The sequence below is a fragment of the Pseudorasbora parva genome, chromosome 21 (genome assembly GCF_024679245.1).
Source record: "Pseudorasbora parva isolate DD20220531a chromosome 21, ASM2467924v1, whole genome shotgun sequence".
Lineage (NCBI taxonomy): Eukaryota > Metazoa > Chordata > Actinopteri > Cypriniformes > Gobionidae > Pseudorasbora > Pseudorasbora parva.
Genome location: NC_090192.1, coordinates 13,797,648 through 13,812,394, shown reverse-complemented (window position 1 = coordinate 13,812,394; position 14,747 = coordinate 13,797,648). Strand labels below are relative to the sequence as shown.

Sequence of the window (14,747 nt, the reverse complement as noted above, 5' to 3'; positions counted from 1 at the left end):
GTCAGTTAGGGAAGCGCTTACTAGGCAAACTTGAATCTACACTCACCTAAAGGATTATTAGGAACACCTGTCCAATTTCTCATTAATGCAATTATCTAATCAACCAGTCACATGGCAGTTGCTTCAATGAATTTAGAGGGGTGTGGTCCTGGTCAAGACAATCTCCTGAACTCCAAACTGAATGTCAGAATGGGAAACACACAACCATTTCTAGGGTTTACAAAGAATGGTGTGAAAAGGGAAAAACATCCAGTATGCAGCAGTCCTGTGGGCGAAAATGCCTTGTTGATGCTAGAGGTCAGAGGAGAATGGGCTGACTGATTCAAGCTTATAGAAGAGCAACCTTGACTGAAATAACCACTCGTTACAGCCACGGTATGCAGCAAAGCATTTGTGAAGCCATAACACACACAACCTTAAGGCGGATGGACTACAACAACAGAAGACTCCAGCCGGTACCACTCATCTCCACTACAAATAGGAAAAAGAGGCTACAATTTGCACAAGCTCACTAAAATTGGACAGTTGAAAACTGGAAAAATGTTTCCTGGTCTGATGAGTCTCGATTGAGACATTCAGATGGTAGAGTCAGAATTTGGCGTAAACAGAATGAGAACATGGATCCATCATGCCTTGTTACCACTGTGCAGGCTGCTGCTGCTGGTGGTGTAATGGTGTGGGGGATGTTTTATTGACACACTTTAGGCCCCTTAGTGCCAATTAGGCATCGTTTAAATGCCACGGCCTACCTGAGCATTGTTTCTGACCACATCCATCCCTGCTACTTCCAGCAGGATAATGCACCATTTCACAAAGCTCGAATCCTTTTAAATTGGTTTCTTGAACATGACAATAAGTTCACTGTACTAAAACCAGATCTTAACCCACTAGAGAATCTTTGGGATGTGGTGGAACGGGAGCTTCGTTCCCTGGATGTGCATCCCACAAATCTCCATCAACTGCAGGATGCTATCCTATCAATATAGGCCAACATTTCTAAATAATGCTTCCAGCACCTTGTTGAATCAATGCTACGTAGAATTAAGGCAGTTCTGAAGACGAAAGGGGGCCAAACACAGTATTAGTATGGTGTTCCTAATAATCTTTTAGGTGAGTGTATATCTGCCATCACTTTATTTGCATTTTAAAGGCTTAATCGAAAAACCTTGGCCTAGTCAATAGTGTACTGTAATATGTACCATGCTGACATGTCCAAAACCCACTCTTGCAAGTATGCATGAATGAATGAGACATTTATATAGTGCTTTCATATGTACTGCTGCACATCCAAAGCGCTTTACACAGGGGTCTCTCCTCAATTACCACCAGTTTGAAGCATCCACTTGGATGATGCAACGGCAGCCACAGTACAACGGTGCCAGTGCTCTCACCACACACCAGCGATAGGTGGAGAGGAGAGAGGCTGATAGTTCAGTGAATGGAGATTATTAGGAGGCCATGATTGGTAAGGGCAAATGGAGGGAATTTGGCCAGGAAACCAGGGTTGTAGTGCCATGTGATAAAATAATAAAAAAAGACAACAGAGAGTCAGGGTCTCCATTTTAACGTCTCATCCGAAAGGAAGTAGGGTTGTCATGGTACTAAAACTCCAGTAATTGGGACCAATAACAGTAATATTTCATGGTTATCAGTACCAATTTTAGTACGTAACAAAAACTGTTGGAACTATTATATTTTACCATTACATTTTTTTTTTTAATTTTGCAAGCGTGCAGAAGGTGTTCTGACTACCTTTGATTGGTGTTTATGTGCTCAAAAGATATCTGTGATTAGCTACAATGATTAACATGATCAAAAATACATTGTAAATAGAAACCTTTGATTCACTTCACAGAGCTCTTACATAGAAACACTCTGGAAAGTTTACAAAGCAGTTGCCTTTCACCAGGTACCAAATATACCTTGTATTGCAGAAAAGCTGGTATTGTCACATTTTGAAAATTTCAGTGCTGACTTGGCACTGAGGTACAGGCACTTTTGGACAATCCTTCTTGCGAGTAAATAATTAAAATGAGCAAAATGTCTATTTGAAATGCTGTACCAGGGGAGCCACCAAGCCAGTTTACTATATCAGAAAAGCCATACATATGAAGCTGAATTAGTTGAATATGTGATGGAAAGTAATGTAAAATGTATTATTTTATAAATCATGCACCGATATAAATGTGTTTTGAGGTAACAGTATTGTGCGAGGAACTGTGCAAAAATAGGTGTTTATTAAAATTCCACGTAAAGTGGCTTAAAGCAGCACTTGGTAACTTTTACTCTTGGGGTCCCCCTACAGTTGGGAAAAAATAATGTCCTCAACTACTGTCGTAAGCTCTGTCATCTTACAACAGGGGATGCCATCGCGCGTGCATTTGTTGACATGACAACTCTGATAGTCCTGAACTAGTAATGCGCGGGTCGTCTCATAACCCGCGGACCCCGTATGTCTATTTAATGGTCGCGGGTGCGGGGCGGGTTGTAAAAATATATACAGTGGTGCGGGGCGGGCCAAATGACTTCATAAAAGCGGCCCCGCGGGTTGGTGCAGCACTAACGGTTCCCCTGAACACTGCAGGAGTTTACATGCAGGTGTTCTTCTGGCGTCGCGTGTGAAATGTCTTCATCCCAGGTACAGTCAGTGGCATATGTTTCAGCATGTCATATGAATATGATTTCATGGGTTTTATTTTTTTCAAACGCCAAATAATTGTGGTGCTCACGTTTGCAAGCCAGCATCATTATAGTAGTCTATTGGTTACCGTTTTACAGAATCTATATGATACTTCAGTTCAATGTTTGAGTGATAGGTAATCACCATAACAAGCATGACAGCATCGGTCGGGCACGCCTCCTTCAGCTCACGCCAATGAGCAAACGCTGGTCACATGTTGATCCTCGTCCTGTCTTTAATACCATCACTTTTTCGTTTCCTCTTATTGGTTTCCTCCAACAAAACCTTTTCTTTCTTATGTGTCTGTGCTGCTTCGGACATGACTATATTATCCGACGAACAAAGTTGGGCTTACACGTCCGAATTTAAGGAAGTGTGGGTGTTGGTGGAAGTGACGTATATGCCGTAAAGCAGTCGAATTTTGTAGTTCTTTTTGTTGTCGGGTTACTACCCGAAACCCCAAGTTTAAAAGTACGATTAAAAGCGATACAGACCCCATCAAGCGATGGCAGACGTGTCATTCAACCTATTGTAAGTCGATGTATCATCACAAGAGTCTTAAAAAATATATTATGAAGGTTGAAAAGTTACCTAGTGCTGTTTAATGTAGGCTTGCTGCATGAGTCAGTGTTGATGGTGGTACTCTGTTCAGCTGCAACATTGGTGTCCCCCACAGCACCGCACCCACCATTGTTTTGATTTTCTTTATAGTAATACAATTATTTAGTTCAGTTAGAGAACAGACACTACAATTAAAAACCTAATGTGTCTGCTTAATAAAGCGTAAGCCGAATGAGAGTTGCAGCAGTTGTCAGATTTCAGTGCCTGTTTCCCTCCCCATTTTTTTTTTTTTTAATTGTATAGGGTCACTAATGACCCAAGGTGTGTAAGAGTGTATTTTCTTTTTTTCTGCACAACAATATCAAATCTTTAATGACTGAATAAGTGCAATTCACTTTTATTTCACATGGAGGCTGGCACTCATTAGCACTCATCACCGGCCCGTTCTCATAGTCCCTCGCCCCGCTGCTTGCCACAGTGGCATGGACTGGTACACGATGAAGTGACGTTTCAGTCATAGTTAGGGTTAGGATTAGGTAAAAAAAAAGATAAAAGTATCATTGATATGGCTTAGCGATTTACTGTACTGAACGCAATCAAATATTAGTGTCACTGCCACTTGAAAATAATAGTTTTGAGAATTCACAGATTTGTCCTGTAGCCACTCCTTTGTTATCTTGGCTGTGTGCTTAGGGTTTTTGTCCTGTTGGAAGATGAACCTTCACCCCAGTCTGAGGTCCAGAGTTCCCTGGAGCAGATTTTCATCATATAGACAGGTGTATTCCTTTCCAAATCATGTCCAATCAACTGAATTTACCACAGGTTGACTCCAATCAAGTTGTAGAAACATGGATGATCAGTGGAAACAGGACACATTTGAGCTCAGTTTTGAGTGTCATGGCAAAGGCTGTAAATACTTATGTACATATTTTTTTCAGGTTGTTTTTTTTTAAGTTTTGTTTTTTTTAAATATAAATTTGGAAAGATTTCAAACAAACTTCTTTCATGTTGTCGTTATGGGGTATTTTTTGTATAATTGAGGAAAAAAATATGAATTTAATCTATTTTGGAATAAGATAACAAAATATGGAAAAAGTGAAGCACTGTGAATATTTTCTGGATGCACTGTACACCACAGCAATGCCATACTTGACAGCTTGTTACTGCCACAGTTGTATTAAAAGTTGTCTAAAAGGTTCCCCCATATTAGATTTAATATGAAACTATAGCATTTCTGTAATAAAACAATTTACTTTTAATACAGTGAAAAGCTTTAGTAATGTATATGATGTGCAGCCTGAAAATAATGATTTATTTTGGTGCATGGCAGCAGTTTCATCTCCTCTTCTCGCCAGTGCTGTTTGTAGCGGCTGTCTAGCTGTTTGACCTGCTCCACATTGCTTTAGATGACCAATATCACACAAGCAGGAACACAATATATCTCAGCACAGCTGTTATTGCCTCAGGCATGAGGTCTCATGCTGATATAGAGCTTTTGCACATGACTTTGGGTGTGATGTTGCTGTTAAGCTCTAGTGACTCATTCCCCCCAATAGAAAGCATATTTACACCTTCTTACTTGCTCTCTATATCAGGGGTACCAAGTTTTTATTTGACACACAATTATTTCTGAGATTTTTTGTTAATATTAAGAATTTAAAGGTCCCGTTTTTCATGTATTTTTGAAGCTTTGATTTTGTTTACAGTGTGCAATATAACATGAGTTCATGTTTCGCGTGTAAAAAAACACAGTATTTTTCACACAATTGACTTATCTGTATACCGCTGTTCCCTCTGTCCTAAAAACAGCCTGATGATTTCCTTGTTCTATAAAGTCCCTTCTTCAGAAATACATAACGAGTTCTGATTGGGCCAGCGCTTCCCCGTGTTGTGATTCGACAACAGCTTGTGGGTGGAGGGTTAGTCAACAAACTGTTCTAGTGACGTCATTCCTGATGGAAGTGCAGGGGTGTAGTCCAAAACCACCTTTTCACTGTAGGCTTTGAAAGGGAACTTCTGTTAAATAAAATATCTCGCATGGCACTGAACTTTGACCTTTATAATTTTACAAGTATTATTTATGCTCTAACAGCAACATTACACACTCACTAAAGTTTGAAAGATGGGATCGCGAAGAACGGGACCTTTAACAGCACATTGCATGTTCATGGTTCTCTGATTGTAGCCTTTGAATTTGTGGATTACTTGCATTTACTTTATTAATAAATATTTTGTTTATTTGAACCTGTTTGAACACTTTATTCATCATCACCTGGACTAAACGTGACAGCTGTATAATTTTGTTGGCTTGTGTTGTGCAGTTTACTTCTCACTTTATTACTAGGTCTTACTGTGTTTGACCTCGAAGAATGATTACCTCAAAATGATCAGTATGCAGGTAAATGGAATGCTAACAGTATGTCTCTCGCTATTGCTCAGGCGCCAGTGATTAGCCTAACACAACATAGCATTTTAACCTGGATATCAGACAATGATAGGGCTGTAATTTCACTGACTATAAAACAAAGAATCAAAGTCAGGTAGTTCATTGACTTTAGTCCTTGGCGGCGTTTGTTGCTTTGTCAGCATTTTTCTGCGCACCAAAAAAGAAAAAAGAAGCCAGTTCTTCCAAGAAACCTAATTTTATCTTGCACTGCTTTGCACACCACCTGTTCCCTTTTGAGTATTCCTCTATTATTATGCCATGACTAGATAGCCGGTCACGGGGAAAAGTCATTTAACGGAGGTCCTCAGCTGGCACTAAATCTTTTCTGAGAGAGATGAGTTGTGGAGAAGGGGAGGCGGCTTCCATCATGTATGAGAACTGTTCTTCGCTTGAATATGCATCAGTTGCCTCCTTCCCCCTTCACTGAAGTCTACTTTGCCCATTGCTTTCTCATCCTAAAAGTACCAATGCTTATCTTATTTGTTTGCTCTTTTACTTTTGGCTAAAGCCATAAGTAAAAAAACTTAATTTATATGTAAGCAAGTTTAGGGATGAAGGTAAGGTAGCATATGCACTTGTGCTTGTAAATGGAATAGCCAATCAATGCTATTGACCATTTTAACCATTCAAACTGTATACATTTTCAGTTGCCAATTCCAAATTAATTGTGTATATCAGAAAATTACTGTAAAGTACTATCTCTAGTAGACAATATTTTCGCCCCCCTTTTTATATTAAATATTTTTAACTACATTGTACTTACATCAAAAAAGATAAATTGCTATATACTGTACATTTTGTAGTTATTGTATTCATGTTGTTTTGCCAAACGGGTGGGTTAAGGGGTAGGGGTAACGGTAAGGTCAACAATGTAATCTTTTAGTTTTCTTCTATTCTTCTTTTTATTATTATTCTTACGCAAAAGTCTATAGCAGCCTACAGCCCTTTGGTCAAAACGCATGAAATTTGGAACATAGAGGAGAGTAAAATTTATTTACACCTAGGCTTTGGCGTATTGGCTTATAGTACAGAACTTGGTATGTCTTTGGCACCAGTACCCGAAGCTACCTGTGTAGAGTTTTGGGTTGGTGCACAATAATGCTTTTAGATTTGTTTTCTTTTCTTTCCCTTTGGTCCTACAGAATCCGATGGTACATGCTTTTCAACAAAATACAAGTACAGTGTAAATGCACATATCTGCAAAATCAGTGCATTGTATCAAATTATTAATTTAAATGTTAGTACATAATAGTTAAAACACTACATATAAAGCTATGGGAATTGAAAAATAAAATAATAAAAATAAAATAATCCCATGTTGTTTTTCATCAAATATGATAGATTACAAATATTTTGGCTGTGGGTATTTTGGCTGTTGACTCTTTACATATTTAATTTAAGGACATTCTCAACAACCTGGAGAATGTGGAGTCATGCGACCTGGAGGAAGATGATCTCATGTTGGATTTGGACTTGTCTGAAGATACATCATTACACAGCGGTGAGTGATATAGTTTGGCTAGTATTCTCTTGAAACGGTTGCTTTACCATGACAGTATTTGATTTGAAAGAGCACAGTAGTTGAAAATAGAATTTTCGCTACAAATTCATTAAAAAGAGTTTTCACTAAAGTTTGCAACACATTTTATGGCACATTTAAGAACACAACAGTGCATAGAGCTTGATAACATTTGCATTCACATACTTGCATAGAGTTTGTTTTTAGCATTGTTGGGATTCAAATTTTGCAAGTTACTCACATCACATAACTTAATTACTATTTCAAAGAGACAAGTAAAATGAGGCATTTTATATATGCACAGGAGCGAGACATCGGAAAGCCATGAAAGAGTTGGCAGAGGAGGCGGAGAAAGGCAGCTTTTGGCTGTGGCTAAGGAGGAAGGAGAAGGTTTGGGGGGCAAACACCTAGGGCATCAGCAGGGGGTGGCAGGGAGAGATCCCTGCCATCGCTCCGCCACCACGAGACGTACTGGGGTTAAAGGAGCGAAACGTCGATGAGTGGTGGTCCCCAGCTGATGACCCGTTCAGGCTCACGGAAGTGTTCAGTGTGGTGTCACGGCACACCAGTTCAAAAGGCACTGGAGGAGGTGCGTCAGGCAGTGATGTCCAGCAGGAAAACCATCACCTGTATCTTGATATACACAATCTGGAGGCATCCAGTGACTACTGTGAAAGGGCAGTTGGCATCCAGGGAAGTCTGGAGGACATCCAGGAAAGACTGGATGACTGCAGGAAAGTCTGCACAGGGAGTGGAAGGCTAGTTACCTAACTCACTAGTCTCATAAAAGGGACACCCTAATCTCACTACGAAAACGAATAAAGAAAAACAACCCGATTGCCCTCCGAGAGGCGGGGTGGAAGAAGGGCAAAAATGGACGGATTTCCCGGAAACGACTGGAACGGACATGGACAAAGGTGCTAGGATCATGAGAAGATGCAGGTGTGGGTGGGAAAAAGTGACCACCTTCAGAGGGTTGCGGATCCACCAGGGAAGGAAGAAGTGTGAAGAGGGGGGCCAACAGCAACATTGCACTGCAACCGCAGGTCAGACAAGAGGAACCCAAGGCCAGGTCGCAAACCACAGTGCCGAGGGATCCACCGTTGCTGTTGAAAGGCAGGTGGAGGACACAGGAGGGCCCGCGATGGATGCCAATGCCTCTGAGAGTGGCACTGATGAAGACACACACAGAACACAAAGCAACCCCAACAACCGCAAGCAAAGCAATAGGACAGAGAGGAGAGAACCCGGAAGGAGACAGATGGTGAAATGGCCAAAAACCAACGAAGGCGCGGTCTGGCAGAAGCTGGACAGGGACCTCAGCCTTATCCTGGAGCACTCATTGCGTGGCCAAGTGGAAACCAAGCTGAACCGTATCGGAGACATCCTGTATGATGAATGCATAGGCATCTTCGGAGCAACTGCTGGAAAGCGGAGAGCTTGTCCAGTGCAGAAGGGGAGGAGGGAGAGGGAGATCGAGCAGTTGGTGAAGAGGCGGCGCCAGCTCCGAAAACAGTGGAGGAAGGCAAGCAGAGAGGAGAAGGAGGGCCTGAAACCACTGTGGGACGAGGTGAGAAAAGAGCTTGCCGGCCTACGGAGGGCAGAGCGCATCCGCAAGCGCAGAAGGCGGAAGGAGAAAGAGAGGAGTAACTTCTTTAAAAATCCCTTCAAGCATGCCAGACAGCTGCTAGAGGATAAGAGAAGCGGAAAGCTTGAGATCACCAAATCTGAGCTGGAGAGCTACATAAAGGAGCAGTACAGTGACCCAGCGAAGTCAACTCCGCTGGGATCCCCTGGGTATGTCCCTCGCCCAGCTCCTCCAACCTCCCTCTTTGATGCTGCCCTCCCCAAACTCAGCGAGGTAACAGAGGTGGTCCGGAAGGCAAGATCAGCCTCAGCCCCAGGCCCGAACGGGTTACCTTCCAAGCTTTACAAGTACTGCCCAGGGGTCTTGAGACACCTCTGGAATCTGCTGAGAGTGGCCTGGAAAAACCAAGTTATCCCGTCAGAGTGGCAGAGAGCTGTCACAGTTTTCATTCCAAAGGAGCAGAACTCCAGAACGATCGGCCAGTTTAGGAGTATCGCCCTCCTGAATGTCGAAGGGAAGATTTTCTTCTCCATCCTGGCCAAGAGGTTGACCAGCTACCTCACAGGAAATGGGTACATCGATACCAGCTGCCAGAAGGCAGGTGTGCCAGGCTTCCCAGGGTGCGTGGAACACTCTGCAGTAATATGGGAGCAGATCCAAAGGGCGAAAAGAGAGAGAGGTGACCTGCACGTAGTGTGGCTTGACCTTGCTAACGCATATGGGTCAGTCCCTCACCAACTCATCGAGTTCGCCTTGGACTTCTTCCATGTCCCAATCGGTATAAGAGCCTTGGTGGCCAAGTACTTTGGAGACCTCCAGATGTGCTGCACCCACCAGGACTTCACAACAGGCTGGCAACAGCTGGAAGTAGGCATTGCCATGGGATGCTCAATCTCGCCCATCTTGTTCGTCACAGCCTTCGAGATCATCCTCATAGGGGCTAGGAAGATGGTCGGAGGAGTGAAACTGCCATCAGGAATAAGACTACCAGCAGTTAGAGGTTACATGGATGATATCACCACCATGCTCCGGACAGCAGCATGTACAACAAGACTGCTGAAGAGGATCGACGAGCTTGTGGGCTGGGCGAGGATGAAGATCAAACCACCCAAGTCACGCAGTTTGTCGATCAGGAAGGGAGTCAGAAATGACGACACCATCTTTGTCGCAGGTGGTGAGAATATCCCACTGCTGGCAGATCAACCGGTTCGTAGCCTGGGTCGTACCTATACAGCAGAGCTCTCAGACAGGCAGATGGGGGAGACAGTGAGGAAGCAGCTCGCAGATGGCCTGTTCAAGATCAACCAAAGCCAACTCCCCGGAAAGTACAAAGTTTGGTGTTACCAGACAATACTGTACCAAAGGGTGATGTGGCCACTGAAGATGAGCGAAATCCCCTCGTCAGTGGTAAACAAGATGGACGGGCTGGCAAACTCGTTTATCAGGAAGTGGCTGGGACTACCAAGATGCTTCTCGGAGGTAGGCCTCTTCGGGAGGAACACGCTACAGCTACCACTTCGATCCATCATCGTGGGATACAAGCAAGAGAAGGCTCGACTGGTGCTGGAGCTGAGGGAAACCACTGACCAGCTGGTGAGAGCAGCGGGCACCCAGATAAGAACGGGAAGAAAGTGGAAAGCCCAAGAAGAGGTCGATGTGGCAATCGGCAGGCTGAAGCACCGCGAGGTGGTCGGCAGAGTCCAGGAGGGCCGGGCAGGCCTTGGGAGGGGCGATTTTCCCTTGTTCTGGTCAAAGGCTTCCAAAGAAGACCGAAAAGCCATGGTGGTGGCGGAAGTGGCAAAAGCAGAGCACGAACGCCTTAACATCAAAGCGGTGTCCCAGGGCCAACAAGGACGTTGGACGGCATGGGAAGGTCTCATTGACAGGTCCATGTCATGGTCCGACCTATGGAAGATCCCCCAAGCTAGGCTCAGCTTCCTGATCAGAGCAACTTATGACTCCTTGCCTTGTCCCCGAAACCTCCACCAATGGTTTGGTGCCGAAGAGACCTGTTCCCTTTGTAACACCAGCAACACAAGCCTCCAGCACATTCTGTCGGGCTGCACAACAGCATTGTCCCAAGGCCGCTACAGGTGGCGACATGACCAAGTACTGAAGAAGCTGGCAGAGGTGGTAGAGTCATGCAGAAAGGAGGCAAACAGCAGACCTTCCGCTCATGGACGACATTCCATCCAGTTCGCGAGGGCTGGAGAGAGTGTCAGACCCTCCCGCCAGAGAGATATAGCAAGGCTCCTCTCACCGGGATGTGAGTGGACCATGAGGGTCGACTTGGGAAAGCAGCTCCAGTTCCCCAGGGAGATAGTGGAAACATCCCTGCGGCCAGACCTCGTCATGTGGTCAGAAGCTTGCAAGACCGTCTTCCTGGTGGAACTCACTGTACCATGGGAGGGAGGTGTGGAGGCTGCGTATGAACGGAAGCGAGCCAAGTACTCGGATCTGGCGACAGAGTGCAGGGAGGCGGGCTGGAAAGCCATTATCTGCCCTGTGGAGGTGGGGTGTAGGGGCTTTGTAGGTTCCTCATCCGCTCGCCTACTCCGCGACATGGGATGCACAGGAGCGAGACATCGGAAAGCCATGAAAGAGTTGGCAGAGGAGGCGGAGAAAGGCAGCTTTTGGCTGTGGCTAAGGAGGAAGGAGAAGGTTTGGGGGGCAAACACCTAGGGCATCAGCAGGGGGTGGCAGGGAGAGATCCCTGCCATCGCTCCGCCACCACGAGACGTACTGGGGTTAAAGGAGCGAAACGTCGATGAGTGGTGGTCCCCAGCTGATGACCCGTTCAGGCTCACGGAAGTGTTCAGTGTGGTGTCACGGCACACCAGTTCAAAAGGCACTGGAGGAGGTGCGTCAGGCAGTGATGTCCAGCAGGAAAACCATCACCTGTATCTTGATATATACACACTCAAATGTATTCAGGTGTACACCCTCTATTATTCATTTTCTGACTATTCCTTTGTACTACAGAAAATATTGTACCATATTAATAAAGCACCATCAATAATGTATTTATACTTATTTATGTATTTATATAAAAGTAAGCATTTACTTTTTTATCATTTTAAGGATGCATTCAACGCTGGGGTTATATTCTGTATATATACACTCACCTAAAGGATTATTAGGAACACCATACTAATACTGTGTTTGACCCCCTTTCGCCTTCAAAACTGCCTTAATTCTACGTGGCATTGATTCAATAAGGTGCTGAAAGCATTATTTAGAAATGTTGGCCCATATTGATAGGATAGCATCTTGCAGTTGATGGAGATTTGTGGGATGCACATCCAGAGCATGAAGCTCCCGTTCCACCACATCCCAAAGATGCTCTATTGGGTTAAGATATGGTGACTCTGGGGGCATTTTAGTTCAGTGAACTCATTGTCATGTTCAAGAAACCAATTTGAATTTATTCAAGCATTGTAACATGGTGCATTATCCTGCTGGAAGTAGCCATCAGAGGATGAGTACATGGTAGTCATAAAGGGATGGATATGTTCAGAAGCAATGCTCAGGTAGGCCGTGGCATTTAGACAATGCCCAATTGGCACTAAGGGGCCTAAGGTGGGCCAAGAAAACACCCCCCACACCATTACACCACCACCACCACCAGCCTGCACAGTGGTAACAAGCATTATGGATCCATGTTGTCGTTCTGTTTACACCAAATTCTGACTCTACCATTTAAATGTCTCAACAGAAATCGAGACTCATCAGACCAGGCAACATTTTTCCAGTCTTCAAATGTCCAATTTTGGTGAGCTTGTGCAAATTGTAGCCTCTTTTTCCTATTTGTAGTGGAGATGAGTGGTACCCGGTGGGGTCTTCTGCTGTTGTAGCCCATCCGCCTTAAGGTTGTGTGTGTTGTGGCTTAACAAATGCTTTGCTGCATACCTTGGTTGTAACAAGTGGTTATTTCAGTCAAAGTTGATCTTCTATCAGCTAGAATCAGTGGCCTTTTCCCTTTTCACACCGTTCTTTGTAAACCCTAGAAATGGTTGTGTGTGAAAATCCCAGTAACTGAGCAGATTGTAAAATACTCAGACCGGCCCGTCTGGCACAAGCAACCATGCCACACTCAAAATTGCTTAAATCACCTTTCTTTCCCATTCTGACATTCAGTTTGGAGTTCAGGAGATTGTGGACCACACCCCTAAATGCATTGACGCAACAGCCATGTGATTGGTTGATTGGATAATTGCATTAATGAGAAATTGAACAGGTGTTCCTAATTATCCTTTAAGTGAGTGTGTGCGTGCGTGTGCGTGCGTGCATGCGTGCGTGTGCGTGTGTGTGTGTGTATGTGTGTGTGTAAGAACCATTGCAAGATGGACACTAGCCATATCTAGAGAGATTAATATATAATATAGAGAGGAATTTCATTTAAATTACCTTCAAAAAATTGGAAGCCACCCACAAAAAAATTATGTACTCACAAAACTAGTTCTTGATATTCTTGAATCTATTGTAGACACTGATGGGATGTCACCTTATGGTGGCTCTGAAAATGAAGGCTGGCCCATTCAGAGGAGACGACAACAACACTGGGGCAGGTGTGAAAACAGGTGACCATTTAATTTATGCATTTTTAATTATGCCAGTGCTTATCCTAATGTATACGAGCAAGCAACTACATTGTCATAATTTTTTAGGTTAGTACTACGCTTAGTACCAAAGAGCTGAAGTAGTGACATTAATAACACTTTAGAATAAATAACTAAGTAATAGTTTATATTATTTGAAAGATGGGATCGCGAAGGATGGGATACTTTATTCAGGACTTAATTATTAGTTTATAAATTTAAATAAATTCACCAACAACTTTAAATTGTCATTAAAGACTCACCCTAATGTCGTTCCACACTTGTAAGACCTCCATTTATATCCGGAACACAGTTTAAGATATTTTATATTTAGTCCGAGAGCTTTTCTATTCCTCCAATTAAAGTGTATGCACACTTTACTGTCCATGTCCAGAAACGTAATAAAAAAATTATCAAAGTAGTCCATATGTGACATCAGTTGGTTAATTAGAATCTCTTGAAGCATCAAAAATACATTTTGGTCCAAAAATAACAAAAACTACAATTTTTGTTTTCAATCCGCAAACAAAGATTTGAACGGTTATGAATCAGCATATTGATTCATGATTCGGATCACATGTCAAACTGCCAAACTGCGGAAATCATGTGACATTGGTTAACAGAATTCTGAATCAATATGCTGATTCATAACTGCCTTTAATGACATAATTTATATTTTTGGTCAACTAACCCTTTAAATTAGCTTTTGCTAACAGTGAACGGTTGTTAACAGTGGGGTTTAGTGTAGGAGGTACATTATTTTCAAACATGGTTGAGTATTAACCATTTAGTGTAATTTTCTGGCATTTTTATTTTTGAGTGGCTTCTATAGGACCTTGGACATTAATACATTGCACATATGCTGATTAAATACAAACCCAACAGATCACTCTGATCCGCAGAATCAAGTCTATAACTGTACTTGTGTGAGTTACTGAAATGAGCCTTGCTGTGAAACAGCCAATCAGAGCATAGCTGAACATTATTATCCATGGCCCATTTCGTTCTAGGGACATGTCCTAGGGTTGTAAATGGACTTGTAAAACCATATCTGGAGTATTTTTGCCCTTCCCTTAGCCACATACATTCTAGGTAGATATCAGAGAAAAATGTAAAATATTATATCAATACATTCTTTGGCACCTTTAATAAATAGATAAAAGCAACATTTTCTCGAGATGTTGGCACAGGTGCATTTTTCCAAATAGCCTGGGTTAGGCAAAAACTATGCACCGTAAATTATAAATGTATCCAGTAAATTCATCCAGCTCTTGCAATTTTTGAGTCCAAAATGAATCGAGGTAGTCTGTGAACAGTCTGCCCAGCGAGCCTTATAAGACTGAAGCTAGCCTACA

General features: G+C 43.1%; 1 protein-coding gene across 3 annotated transcripts in view; it reads left to right on the top strand.

Annotated features, from left to right (window-relative positions):
• The window catches only part of ccser2b (coiled-coil serine-rich protein 2b), a 110,229-nt gene that overhangs the window by 51,488 nt on the left and 43,994 nt on the right, over positions 1-14,747 (top strand). For all 3 annotated transcript variants that reach the window (XM_067430090.1, XM_067430089.1, XM_067430091.1), the window contains 2 exons: positions 7,089-7,188; positions 13,281-13,374. In XM_067430090.1, the coding sequence (XP_067286191.1) occupies positions 7,089-7,188; positions 13,281-13,374 (194 nt within the window). The remainder of the gene's footprint in view (positions 1-7,088; positions 7,189-13,280; positions 13,375-14,747) is intronic.